This window comes from Biomphalaria glabrata, chromosome 1 (genome assembly GCF_947242115.1).
Source record: "Biomphalaria glabrata chromosome 1, xgBioGlab47.1, whole genome shotgun sequence".
In the NCBI taxonomy this organism is placed as follows: domain Eukaryota; kingdom Metazoa; phylum Mollusca; class Gastropoda; family Planorbidae; genus Biomphalaria; species Biomphalaria glabrata.
The window spans coordinates 45,833,008-45,846,912 of NC_074711.1; the positions used below are offsets into that span (position 1 = coordinate 45,833,008).

At 33.5% G+C, this 13,905-nt stretch overlaps 1 protein-coding gene across 2 annotated transcripts in view; it reads left to right on the forward strand.

The window, feature by feature from the left end:
- Nucleotides 1–11,693, forward strand: part of LOC106052353 (RNA-binding protein 33-like) — a 65,624-nt gene extending 53,931 nt beyond the window's left edge. For both annotated transcript variants that reach the window (XM_056039269.1, XM_056039276.1), the window contains exons 14-17: nucleotides 8,377–8,553; nucleotides 8,720–8,842; nucleotides 9,568–9,656; nucleotides 11,221–11,693. In XM_056039269.1, coding sequence (XP_055895244.1) covers nucleotides 8,377–8,553; nucleotides 8,720–8,842; nucleotides 9,568–9,656; nucleotides 11,221–11,266 — 435 coding nt within the window. In that variant the 3' untranslated portion in view covers nucleotides 11,267–11,693. The remainder of the gene's footprint in view (nucleotides 1–8,376; nucleotides 8,554–8,719; nucleotides 8,843–9,567; nucleotides 9,657–11,220) is intronic.
- The last annotated feature ends 2,212 nt before the right edge of the window (nucleotides 11,694–13,905 follow it).

Consider the following 13,905-nt stretch of genomic DNA (forward strand, 5'->3'; position numbering starts at 1 on the left):
CATACAATCAAAATAAAGCAAAATATTGGGGTTTATTAAAAGAAATTTTACAAATCAATAAAGAATATAAAACCAAAATACTATTTTAACTTTAGTTAGGCTAATATTAGAATATGCATTCTCTGTTTAGGATCCCTCAACTCAAGAAAATATAAAGAAACTAGAACAAATACAAAATAGAGCAGTAAGATATCTAACAAACGAACATTCAAATTTTGATTATAGTAACACCATTAGTAAAATCACTAAACTTAGAGACACTTCAGGACAGAAGAATAAAAAGTAAAGTAGCTATAATACATTAAACACTGAACCATAACTTACAAATAGAAAAATAAAACCTATTCAAAAACTTAGATAGACACAAAGATAGAGGCACATTTCTTATTTCATACGCTAGAAAAAATTCTTAGTAGTGCTCCTTCTTCCCTAGTGCCATAGAATGGAATGGGTTGACTGAATCAGCCAGGAAAACCAACAACTTAGCAGAATTTAAGTCATTGATTAACATGCATGACTAGATTGACAAATGAAATGCGTAGTAGACGTTATTATTTTCTTTTTTGAACTAACATCTGTAAAATATTGGATAAGAAATGTAGGCATTAAAAAAAAAAGGAATAATGGAAAGATTGGGGCAGCAACTTAATTGGCTTGTTGTCCACAAGAATATTTAAAACCTCATGACAGGTCACACAAAACTAAAATACAAAATAAAACATACTGACACATTATTCTTTATAGTGACTCTTTAGTAAATATACTCAATAGACATGTAGGAAAGAATAATCTTCAATTGAACTTTCATTAACTCTTTTTCTCTGGAATTATTTCCCACATTAATGTTTTGGCCATTTCAGACTGCAAAACCATGTTTCAATTAAATGTATAACATATTTGTTTTTTTATCAGTGAATATTATATTTGTGATAGAATTACAGGAGAATACAAGGCCTTTTTACAAAACTCACTCTGTCTCTTACAATTTTTGTACACCTTATTTCTCGCCACTTTCAATCTCAGATCAAGTTGAAATATTGCACAATTATTTCTTGCACCTGACAAAACAAGAATAAATTTTTTTAAAAATTTACCAATTAGTTAATTAACTATTGGTAATTAATTATTTGTTTGTATTGAACAAGGGAAAGAAATGGTACTTGACAGATCTGTGCATCTATGCAGTGATATAAGTTGAATTAGTCCCTTTATACTCTGTGTAGAAAATTATTGAGTCATTGAAACTAACAATAACTTTTTTTTTTTATTAAATACATTTAAAAAGTTATCAGGGGAACCTTCACCCAGATAAGATCAGAGCACGTTGAGAAAGCTAAAAGCATGAAATTGTGCAAAACCAAAAGAATTCATAAAAATATTTCTAATCGCACAGATTTATTATTGCTAGTCTAGATCTATTAAAAATTTAATTACATGATTGATCCAAACTAAGTGATACAATTGCTCTCAGTATAAGCTTTGCTTTTTAGCGGCCCCCGAAAGGGGAAAAGACGCTATTAGCTTTGTGCGAAATGTCTGTCCGTCCGTACCGTTTAGATCTCGTAAACTAGAAAAGATATTGAAAATCCGACATCACAATATTTTAGACCATTCAAAGTTCTGATGCAATGGCTACTTTTTTTTTTCTGAAAGCGAAAAATCTTATTTTTAAAATCAGTTATGCAAGCAGTTTTTTAAAGAGAAAAAGCTAATTAGTATACATTATAAGTTAGACCTAATTTAAAATGAATAGTAATCTTATAAACTTCATTTTTATGAAAAAAATTTTTATTGCGGAAATTTTTTTTTTTTTTTTTTTTTTTTTTAGGATTCGAATAAGAGATTGAGCCTTTTCAAAAAAAATTGGATCAATTATAAGACATCAGTTAGGCCTAGGAAGGCGCGGTGGCTGAGCGGTAAAGCGCTTGGCTTCCGAACTGGGGGTCCGGGTTCAAATCCTGGTGAAGACTGGGATTTTCAACTTTGGAATCTTTGGGCGCCTCTGAGTCCACTCAGCTCTAATGGGTACCTGACATTAGTTGGGGAAAAGTATAGGCGGTTGGTCGTTGTGCTGGCAACATGACACCCTCGCTAATCGTAGGCCACAAAAACAGATGAACTTTACATCATCTGTCCTATAGACCACAAGGTCTAAAAGGGGAACTAGTTAGGCCAGGTTCACATCTAACTTTACATTCACTTTCACCTATCCTTTGATCTGCGGGACCGTTGGGGCACTACACAAGATCTGTTAACCTTCTTTCTCCATTCTTATCTCTCATTTGTCTTTGATATAATTTCATTTGCATGTTCTTTCTGAAAATATTGAAGCCTGCCTGGATGGACCTTTTCGGGGACCGATTTTGAGTTTGTGTTTCTACACAAACTGTTTTTTGTAACCTTGTTTAAAGATATTTTGGTTATATATCACAAATGAATGTTTATAAATCTAACAATTATTTTATTATTTGTTTATGAGCATTAAAAATGAAAATTTACCAACTGTGAACATGTCTCCAGGATCTTGGTGTAGACTAGATCTAGGGAAAATCCAAAATCCAAATTGAAAAGAAAATATTTTTGTTATTGTATTATCACAAAACTTTATATTAAAATACGTTGCAAACATATGAAAAGGAAATCTTGAGCTAATTATCCATCTCACTACCATTAGAAAAAATGAAAAATGTCCAACTGTGGGACAAGTCGTCAACAGCCCTAGCACTACTCTAGATCTAGGATATGATCCGAATTTAAAAACAAAAAATGATATTTATTCATAATTTCACAAAACTTTATATATAACACATTTAAAGGCATATAAAATAATTTTCTTGAGCTCATAATCCTATATCACCATCATCTAAAGAAAATAGAGCCTTATTTAATCACACTTTCATATCATCCTTCTTGGTATAAACACATTGAAAGAAGGAAATTCTTAAGGTTTAGCAAAGGAAACTATATATATAATTCTCTTCATGGCTCAAGAGTTTGGATGAGAAGAAGAAGTAAAGGAAAGATCACTCTTTTATTTCTGCGGATAGAGTTACCCCCTCGAAAAAACAAGAGGTGGGGGGAGAGAACAAGTAGTATTCACCTGTCACTACGGATGGCTGCCTGGTCATGCCGTTTGCGCGCTGGACTGTCATTTGGATTTATCAAACCCTGCCAGCTCCCATCCCCCTTCATCCTGCGGGAGGTTTGGACTAGGAAGTAAACTATCTTCAAGTCATACAGTATATCATAATAATTCTGTTTCCTACATAGATTACGCTCAATAGCAAGAATTACCAAATGTTTCAATCTATCTTTGAGAATTGTTGACTTCAAGTAATTCTTCATTAGTTTGAGGGGCGAGAAGCTTCTTTCACCAGATTACACAATTACAGCTAATACATAAAGCTGTTTTTATTTATCACGCGTACGATTGGCGTTTTCCATATTGAATGACAACCCAAAATGACAATTTTTGTCTATATATTTTCATATATTGTAAGGACTTTTTCGTATATTTTGAAATTTCAGATTTCCAGGAGCTCCTGGTAAATCGACAGGAGGGTGCGGGAAATCTGTTAAGTTATAAAATGGTTTAATTTAATAATTTATACACCTTGAATTAGTGTGGGTCCAATGAAAGTGCGGGGCCCACTGTGGTCGCATAGGTTGCAGTGGCCTAAGGCGAGCCCTGCAATATAGCGGCGTATGCTACGTTGCTGGTTGACTAGTTCAAAATAAAGCTCAAAATAAATTATAAAGTACCAACTATGCCAATTTTGTTTCACACTCCATGGCCAGGTCAAATCAACACTGGGTGCCTTGTTACTGAGATAATATATATAATATTCTTTGCTCTTCTGTAACTTTATATTTCAATGGAATGCTGTTTTTATCTAATTCCAACACTTCATATTGCTCATATCCTCTCCCTCTTTGTAGCATTACTTGGGCTTTTCTTAGCTGTCCTTCTTTGCAGTCAAGAATATAAGCAGTGTTTATAAGTATTCATTTTCTAATACTGGTTGGATTGTCTTTTTAGTAATTAGTATTAAAATTGAGCATATTGCAAGTTAGTTATTATTTTTGAACTAAAAAATTATATTTGAAAAGGTAGTGAGATCATTTTTCCATTTAAGCTCTGTGAACCTCCTGGAGACATTGCAGAGCCTTAACTCTACTTTATGATACTATTCATAACTCTACATCTTAGACTTCTTACTACAGAAGTCTCACATTTTACAAGTCAGTTTGTATTTTCTTTGTTACTTGTACCATGCCCTTCAAATTGGATTATATTCAACTAGTTCCAAGTGTTGGTCTGTAGTAAAACATCTTGCAGGTGTTCAATAAGCAATGTGGTCAAGAAATCTAGTTGGTTACCAATATTTGCTGGAGACAAACAGCATGATTATTCTTAAATATGACCCTTTCAAAGAAATCTAGTTGATTACTGGTCCAGTATTAGCTGGAGACAAACAGCATGATTATTCTTAAATATGACCCTTTCAAAGAAATCTAGTTGATTACTGGTCCAGTATTAGCTGGAGACTAACAGCATGATTATTCTTAAATATGACCCTTTCAAAGAAATCTAGTTGATTACTGGTCCAATATTAGCTGGAGGCAAACAAGATTATTCTTAAATATGACCCTTTCAAAGAAATCTAGTTGATTACTGGTCCAGTATTAGCTGGAGACTAACAGCATGATTATTCTTAAATATGACCCTTTCAAAGAAATCTAGTTGGTTACTGGTCCAATATTAGCTGGAGGCAAACAAGATTATTCTTAAATATCACCTTTTCAAAGAAATCTGACGTTTATAGCTACACAGTTATTATTTGATCAGAGGCTCTTTGATGCTAGACCTGCTTTTGTGAAAGAGCATCAAAGCCAATAGTCCATAGGCAACACTGATAACAAAAACGTTATCAACTTGCTGTGTAAATCACAGATATGTATACTAATGTTAAATTCCCTCAAACATCAGATGATAAATCACAAGATTTGCTAATAAAATCAATCATGCATGTTTCTTTTGACCAAGGACTTAACAAATAACTCACATACTTACATGATAATTTATTTGAATGCAAATGCAATACAAAAAACAAAGCAAAGCAGACATACTTTGGAAAATGGTGATCAATTTTAAAAAATTACTCTTCTAATTAAAAAAAAAAAAAAAAAATGACCTTTAACCCCAATGGTCAGGTTTAACATATGCTGCCTTCACATTGCTGACTACTTGTAGTGTCAAATATAACCCAATGAATTGCTTATCCATTATCTGCAGCAATTCAGGGTATTAAGAAAAAGAAAACTTTTATGATAAGCTCTATATTGATTTTGTTGTTGGACTTTGTTTCATTCCCTGGGAATAAAACATGTCTAACTTTGATTTAATACTCAATATATATATACTCTTAAGCGAGCCATTCTTGTATGTATGTATATATGTATATATATAAATTTTATTTCGAAAACAGCTCTAACATTATTATCAAAAAATTTATTTTGGCTAGAATGTTTTATGAATGAAATTTTTTCCATGACGTCAAAGGGAAAAAAACTTGACACCACTTACGTCACTAGGCTCACAGCAGTACCCTGAGACATTTTTTCGCAAACTAGAACAAGTTTTAATGAATCAATTGGTCTAATTAAACATTTGCGCACCATCTTATTGTAGATTGATCTATTATGTAACTATGGAAGAAAAATAATGAAATTAAATTTGTTGATGTATGATTAGTTATTGTTTTTAAAAGGCTTTATAAATTGTTTACACTTTAATTGTGTAGACCCGTAGGTAACTTTTACTTTGTTATTATTTTGCTGGTGAATTATTGCAATGTGTTCAAGCTTCTAAGTCTACTGTCCCATACCAAAACATAGGAAACGGTTATAACACAGCTTATCTATGCCTTACTTGCACACACTGAACATGATAACCAGGGCCAGCCCTAACATTTGCGGGGTTCTATGTGAAATGGATTGCACGCCCCCAATCAGGGTCGGGATAAGGATGATAAGTGAAAATTAAGATTTTGTATTAGAAAATAAATTTGTCTTTGCATTTTATTTTTATTAAATTAAAAGCTGATGATGCCATTTTTTTATCACATGTAGGATTGGCATTTACCTTATTGATTGACACCCAAAAATGACAATTTTGTCTATTTTAAGGCCATTTTTATGAGTTTCAGGAGATCCAGGAGCTCCTTAAAAATAAGGAGACCACGAGAACTCTATTATAAGTTATAATGGTTTAATTTAATAATTTACACATAGAATTAGCGCTGAGCTTATGAAAGTTTGAAGAAGTCATGTTCCAGAAGTCACCCAATAAAACCTACTCAACCCAAAGATCACAGCGTATAGACATCCCTTAACGTGGTAGATAACTTCACTTGACATGCGATCAAGGATAGTCGTGCTTTTGGAAGCCTCCAAGCGAGAGTGTGGTGAAATAAATTGCTCCGCCTGTCTACAAAAATCAGTGTCTACCAAGCAGTGGTTCTCTCAACCCCTCTTTGTGGATCTGAGACATGAGTACTTTATAGAAAGCAACTAAGACTTCTAGAATGCCTTCACCAAAGATATTTGCACACCATCATGGACATATGGTGGCAAGACCGCACTACAAACAGCGATGTTCCTGCGAAATGGTATAAACTTCTTATAGTCCAACAGTCACTCTGGGCAGGGCACTTTTTTTTGTGAGCTGAAAGGTGGTTGGCGTAACTGAGATGCCCCTCAATAATGCTTCTTTGGAATACTAACGCAATGTTCTTAAGTCTCTTAGGAAAAAATGTGCTATTTTACTTTGTTACAAGGTGCACGCTTTACCCTATAACCTAGAGATTTTACATCACTTGATGCTTCGAACTTAAGCCATAATGAATATTCTAATTTGCAATATTAAATGTCAAAACATAACCATTTTAGAAGTTACACTGCAAAGACTTTCTTGCAAGCCAATAATAACCCAATAGTTTTATGCAAAAGATGCATTGTAAAATGACACAACGTGAGTTGTGGTTTGTCTAGACTGTAGGAGGACTTTTCGTAATTAGAAAAATATTCCCAAAATGACTTCGGGTGTATATCCTTCTTTAACAAATTATTCATCCGAGTGAGGCTCTATACTATATATATGTATATATTGTTATATATAGTTATATGTATTCATTGAACAAATATTTTTTATTATTTATCTTTTTAATTGAGCAATTTACATTCTAAATAGCAACAAAATATCTGTAGTAAAGGTCATGTAATTAACTTCCATTCACTATTATACTGAGTCCACACAGCAGCAGAAATCTGAAGAAAATTTATTTAATAACAGTTGTCTGGGGCAAAATAATTGCTCAGAATCATAAATATAAAAGCTTTTGCTATATCAGCACTGAACCATCTCCTATCACTAAACCATCTCTTATCACTAAACCAACTCTTATCACTGACACATATTTGAAGATTTTGTGGACAAGAAATATAAAAACTTTTGCTATATTCAGCACTGAACCATCTCTTATCACTGACACATATTTGTAGATTTTGTGGACAAGAAAGGGATATAAAATAAGGACAAGCTATCTTAAGGGTTGCCTAAACATTCAACCTAAACATTCAGCCTAAACATTCAACCTAAACATTCAGCCTAAACATTCAACCTAAACATCCAGCCTAAACATCCAGCCTAAACATTCAACCTAAACATCCAGCCTAAACATCCAGCCTAAACATCCAGCCTAAACATCCAGCCTAAACATCCAGCCTAAACATTCAACCTAAACATCCAGCCTAAACATTCAGCCGAAACATTCAGCCGAAACATCCAGCCTAAGATCTGCAAACAAAGAGTAAAAAGAATAAAAGTACTGTTTATCATGGGAACTATGAATGCACATTGTTAAATTTTATTTTGTTAGAAATTCTGCTAAATTATCAAATTCTGTGTAGTTAACAAGTTATTAGCAATACAATTCATTACTGTCCAACAAACTATTTTGTAACAAACTATCTCACCATTATGTGATTAATTAGCCTTGGCTGTTATTTTCATGAGGGACTAGAATTTGAAGTTTTCACATCTTGAAACCAATTATAGATACATCTAGTGACATTTCTCTAGATTGTAGAGAGCTGTAATTATTAATTTTACTAAAATCATTGGCATAATGCAGCTTTTTTTTTTTTTTGAATCTCTAGATCAGCCAGAACACTACAAAGACATAAGATAAAAACATTCTCCAGAAAGTTGTCTCTTAGAAGTATCTATGTTCTTTACCAATTGCAAGGGTATCACATTTCAATGAAACTTTCTCTTCTGCTTACACTTTTGGCTTTGCTTTTTGTTTTCCCTAGGCTTCAACTTCTTCAACCCATGCACATGATCAGATGCCATCTGTTGGTCAGAGGATTCAGACTATTGGTCAACATGTTCAGCCGACCACTGGTGGACAAATTAGATCAATTATTCATAATGTTAAGCCAACCCCACAAGTACGTGTGGTGCACTCCAATGTTTCTAGACCAAATACAGTGAGTATAATTACAACAAATTAGGTTTACTTTGACACTTTGATTTTTGTTTTCTAAAGATGTATTTACAATTTTGTTGAATGATGAATGTATTAATCTTAAAACTAATATATGTAAAAAGAAATACAATTATTTTGTCGACTGTTTTTGTTTCTTGTTTGTCTAGATTTCCTTGAATCAACAAGTTGATGTTTATAGTGGACCACAGAAAATTGTCATTCTAAATGTCCCCCAGCAAGCGACTAGAGAAACTATCATTAAAATTTGCAGACATTTTGGCCATGTCATGGTAATGAAAGAATTTTAGAATGTGTTCAAATTTTATATTTTAAGGAGTTAACTTTTCCCCCTAATAGAATTATGAAAAATAGCTTAATTAATTATAATGTATAAATGATAGTTAGAAATAAATAAAATTTCACTATTTTTCTGTGTTTTAGTTGCTTCTTCGGGAAAAAGCAGCTTTGCTGTCAGTTTCCTTTAGATCTTAAAAATCTGTTCAAACCTTCAAGCTAGAAATAATTGCAAAGAAACTTTTTGATTTACATAATGAATGCACATTCATATAATCTTTTTAAAAGAAGCTAACAGCTGTTCAAGAGCACTAGTTTTAGTTCATTGCCCTCTAAATAGTGCTATGGCTATTTATAGTCCATCCAAATAGTAATTAATTTTGCATGCACATTATTTGAAACATTATGACAGAAATACTAGATCCCAAATTATGCATTATTATCATTACAAAAGAACTCAATAAAACTCTTCAATTTTCTCCTATAAGACTTAAAAATTGTCTCACACCCATGCTTTTTGTATGCATGGAACAATATAGGATTGTTTATTTATCATAGCTGATATGATTTAAATTGAGGATCAAAACAAGTCACTGACTTTATTTCCTTGATTTACTGTTAGAAAGTATTCTTTTATGGCCAATAATTCACTACAGAACATTTGTTGTTATAAATTAAATTAGGATAGTTTGATATGGCTGATCTTTTTGTTTGTTTTTAGGGAGCCAACTTAATTAGATCTCAGAATAAAGCCATTGTTCAGTTTGAAACTGGAGAGCAAGCAGCCAAGTGTGTCAGCAAGTGTGATCAGTAAGTTTTTGGCTTTTTTTTTTAAAGAAATAATTAACTATCGTTAGTTGTTAAACTATATTCCCAGGTCTTACTAAAATAGGGCAGAGTAGTCGTGTCATGGAAAGGTAAGGGAAAATATTGTTTAACAAAGTAGAAAATTGGAAATTATTGACTGGTTTAACTGTACTGTTGCAATATAGCTTTAGAAAATTTAGTCTTGTGACATTCAACTAAAAGGTTTAATGAATCATTTTTATAGGTTTAGGTAACAAGCCATCTTAATAGATTATTCTTAAGTATTGCATAAAGTTGACAGTTTGACTCTGGCTACATAGTTTATGAAAAAAAAAACAACTAACAAAATACTTTAGGACTGATTTGGATGTAGTATTTCAGCTGAGGTTTTGAGGTCTGCTTCAAGTGCTTCCATCTGGGCCTGCGCCCTTTCCACTTTTTACACTTTTGTTGGCCTTCATTAATTTTGCTGCTGGAAGGATGTCTGGAATAGATATGGAGGTTGTCATTCTACTGAGTTCTTAGATTAGCTTTTTTGCTCTTCCCTCTGGTATTTGTGGATATTCTCTCTTTCATTTTACTCCCTAGAATCTCTGTGCAGGTGCTTTTCTATACCCGGTATCTCAAGGGTTTAATCTACCACAAGTGCAGTTAATACTTCAAATTTATCTTTGACCTCACAGTTGAGACTTTTTACAAAGCTTATATCAGCTCACTCTGTCTGTCTATCTATCTGTCTGTCTGGTAAAAAGTTTGGAAATGTTTTATCACCCATTTCCCATTCTCGGATAAAGTTGAAACTTTGCACAATTATTCATTGATCCTGACAAGATGAGGTCATCTGTTTCTGTGGCCCATGGTTAACGAGGGTGTCATGTGTCCAGCACAACGACCATGAAATAGAAACAATAGATAACTATACAATCTTCCATGTTCATAGACTCTTCACTAGCAGAGTGGTTACTTGAGAAGGCTTTAGCCCACAAGTTCAAATTCAGGTCGCTCCCTTTTTTTAAAAAATACATTTAAAAAGTGATCACCCAGATACCCTATTCTTTTCCCCCCTACCTCTTTTCAACTGGTCCAGACAAGTGATAGGATCATAGTGTATTGAGAATGCCAACAGCATGAAATTGTGCGTAACAAAAAATAAAAAAAAATATTTCTAATTGCACAGATTTTTAATTGTTAGTTTAGATATTTTACAAATTTCATTACATGACTGATCCAAGATATATGCTACACTTAATATAAGCTTTTTTTTTTTTTTAAAAGTACTTTTTGTATTGTGCTTGTTTCTTAGATCTAGTTGAAATTTTGCATATTATTCATAGTCAATGACAATACATGAATTAATAAAAAAATTAACCAATTAGTTAATCAATTAGTACTAATTAATTAATTTTGTTTTATATAGCAGAAAGAGATCTAAACCCTTCCATTTTAAGATAAATGGCAGTTACTAGTGGTTCTTTCCCTAAGATAAGCTTTTTTTTTTTTAAAGTAAGCTTTTTTTCTTTTGCCTGCTTTTTATTTAATGTAATAAAGTTGTTACTTCTTTTAACAGGAAATGTCTTCATAAGACAAGACTTACTGTACGACTTCTTCCATAGAATGGATCTGTTTTGTAGTATATAAATATCATACATTTCCCATTGTATTGTGAGGAATCTTATTTGATAGTGTTTTTTTTTTTACTGAAGTTGAATCCATTGATTTCATTTATCAACTTTATTATGACTTAAGTGTATATGCATATATGTCAGTTGAGTCGTTGAGTTATATCAATTGAATCATCTTGAATGTGTCATATAGTTATATCAGTTGCATATGTATCATCTTGCATCTGATGAGATAAATGAATTGAATCCTTGTAATGTTACATGAAGTTATTATTTGTTGAATAAATATGTTTCTGTCTTGTGTGTTTGTGTACTAGCTTATATCTGTACTTTTTGTTGATGGAACATTTCTTAGACAAGAAATTCTACCTAAATTGAAATAAATATTTTTCCTGAAAAAAAATCTTTGTTCAATTTATTTTGGATCTGATTTGTGACAAATAAAACAGCAACAAAAAAAAAAACATTTAAGAAAATTTTTTTACCCCACCCCACTTACCAAAGTATTTAATATTCAAATAATATTTCATCAGAATAAATTTAAGTTTCACATTCAGAACTAATGAAACAATGTCTCTAGAAAATCATTACAAAGACAAGTCTGGCAAATAAAACTACATTCAGTACAGGCAGCAAATGACCTCCATTATTTACACACAAAAAAGTGACATTTTGATATTTTAAATGAGGCATCATTTTTTAAAGTGTTCATGGTTGTATTTCTTTTAGTTTGCATATTTTACTACAAATCTATTCAAAATGTATTTTTTTTTTTCCTTTGGCTACAGATTTATAAATTTAAAAAATGCAAATGGAACAATTTTGAGTGTACATGTGCATTGGCTGTAAGTGATCGAAATCATTATTTTCATGTACATATTGTACTTACTAGTTCATATCCACACATATTATTTTCACCTGTTGTTAACAGATTATCTAAGGTTCTTAATATTTACAAACATACTATAATAAATAACAAGTTAAATTCATTTGTTAAAAAAAACAAAAGAAAGTGCTATTGTAATCTAAATCTAATAGCACTTTTGCTTTTTTACCTGTATTGCTTACCAAAAAGTGGACATGGGCCCACTAGGAGTTTATGAGGAAACACAAATAATCTTTTGTTATCTTTTTCAATGTGAAATGTGGGCAGGTTGTAATTTCATTGAGAACTACAATCACTATTGTAAGTGTCTGGGAGGGTTATCAACAACAAGTGGACACATTTAGTGATATGCTGTAGCCACCATGTCAAGATTTAAAGTTGACTCAACGTCTTTAAGTGCAAGTAACTACATTGTCAGGAGAAAAATCATCTGCCAATCCTGACACCATTCTCTATCGTGTAAAAATACATGCCACCTTCATTGTTACAGCTTAGGCTGGCTTGCATTGCTGGCAAGATTCTGGCCAGGCTTGGGTGCTATTAAATAGACTACTAAACCACCTAAAAACTAGCCAACTTCCGGAAAGTCAATGCGGCTTCAGGCAGGGTAGAGGCACGGTTGACACGATCTTTGCAGTCCGCCAACTCATAGAGAAATGTAGAGAGCAAAATTCAAATCTCTATACTGCATTCATAGATTTGACTAAAGCTTTTGATAATGTCAGTCGTGAAGGCCATTGGCAAATCATGTCCAAATTCGGCTGCCCGGATCAATTCATAACAATGGTGCACCAATTCCATGATGACATGCAAGCAAGTCCAAGACAACGGATACTACTCCAAGCCTTTTCCTGTCTCAAATGGCGTGAAGCAGGGCTGTGTGCTGGCTCCAACGCTTTTCAGCATAATGTTCACCGCCATGCTGAAAGATGCCTTTCGCACAGAAAGCATCGGACTTGGCATACGATATCGCACCGATGTAAGTTTATTCAACGCTCAGAGACTCAAAGCAAAGACCAAGGTAAACTATGACTACATCAGAGACCTGCTATTCGCAGATGACTGTGCCCTAAATGCAGCTAACGAAGAAGACCTTCAAAAGAGCCTGCAAAAATTTTGGCCTCACCATTAATGTAAAAAAAGACAAGTGCTGCACCAACCTCCTCCAAATAAATCTGTCACAGAACCAGACATTCTCATAGATGGCCAGAAATTAGCAAACGTCAAAAAGTTTGTCTATCTGGGAAGCTCCATATCAGCAAACGCCAACCTAGGTTGACTTCCGTGTTGCTCGTGCCAGTGCTGCTTTTGGCAGACTTCAAGAACAAGTGTGGAAACGGAGAGGACTCAAAACGGTAAGTCTACGGTGCTGTAGTCCTCCCGTCACTCCTATATGAGTCCTAGACCCTATATTCCCGTCACACCAAAAAGCTTAACTCCTTCCACCTACGCTGTCTAAGGAGTATCCATAAGGTGCATTGGTTCGACCACATACCAGACACAGAAATATTAAAGCTGTCCAATTGTACTGTATCAATGCGATAGTAAAAACGTCCCAGCTTCGATGGGCGGGACATGTAGTCCGCATACCAGACAAACGCCTTCCCCAACGACTTCTCTACGGGGAGTTGTGTGCAGGAAAGCACTCACAGGAAGGCCAATACAAGCGCTAGAAAGACACTCTTAAGAGCTCCTTCAAGGAATGCGATATCGACATTCACGGCTGGGAAGCACTAGCTCTCGA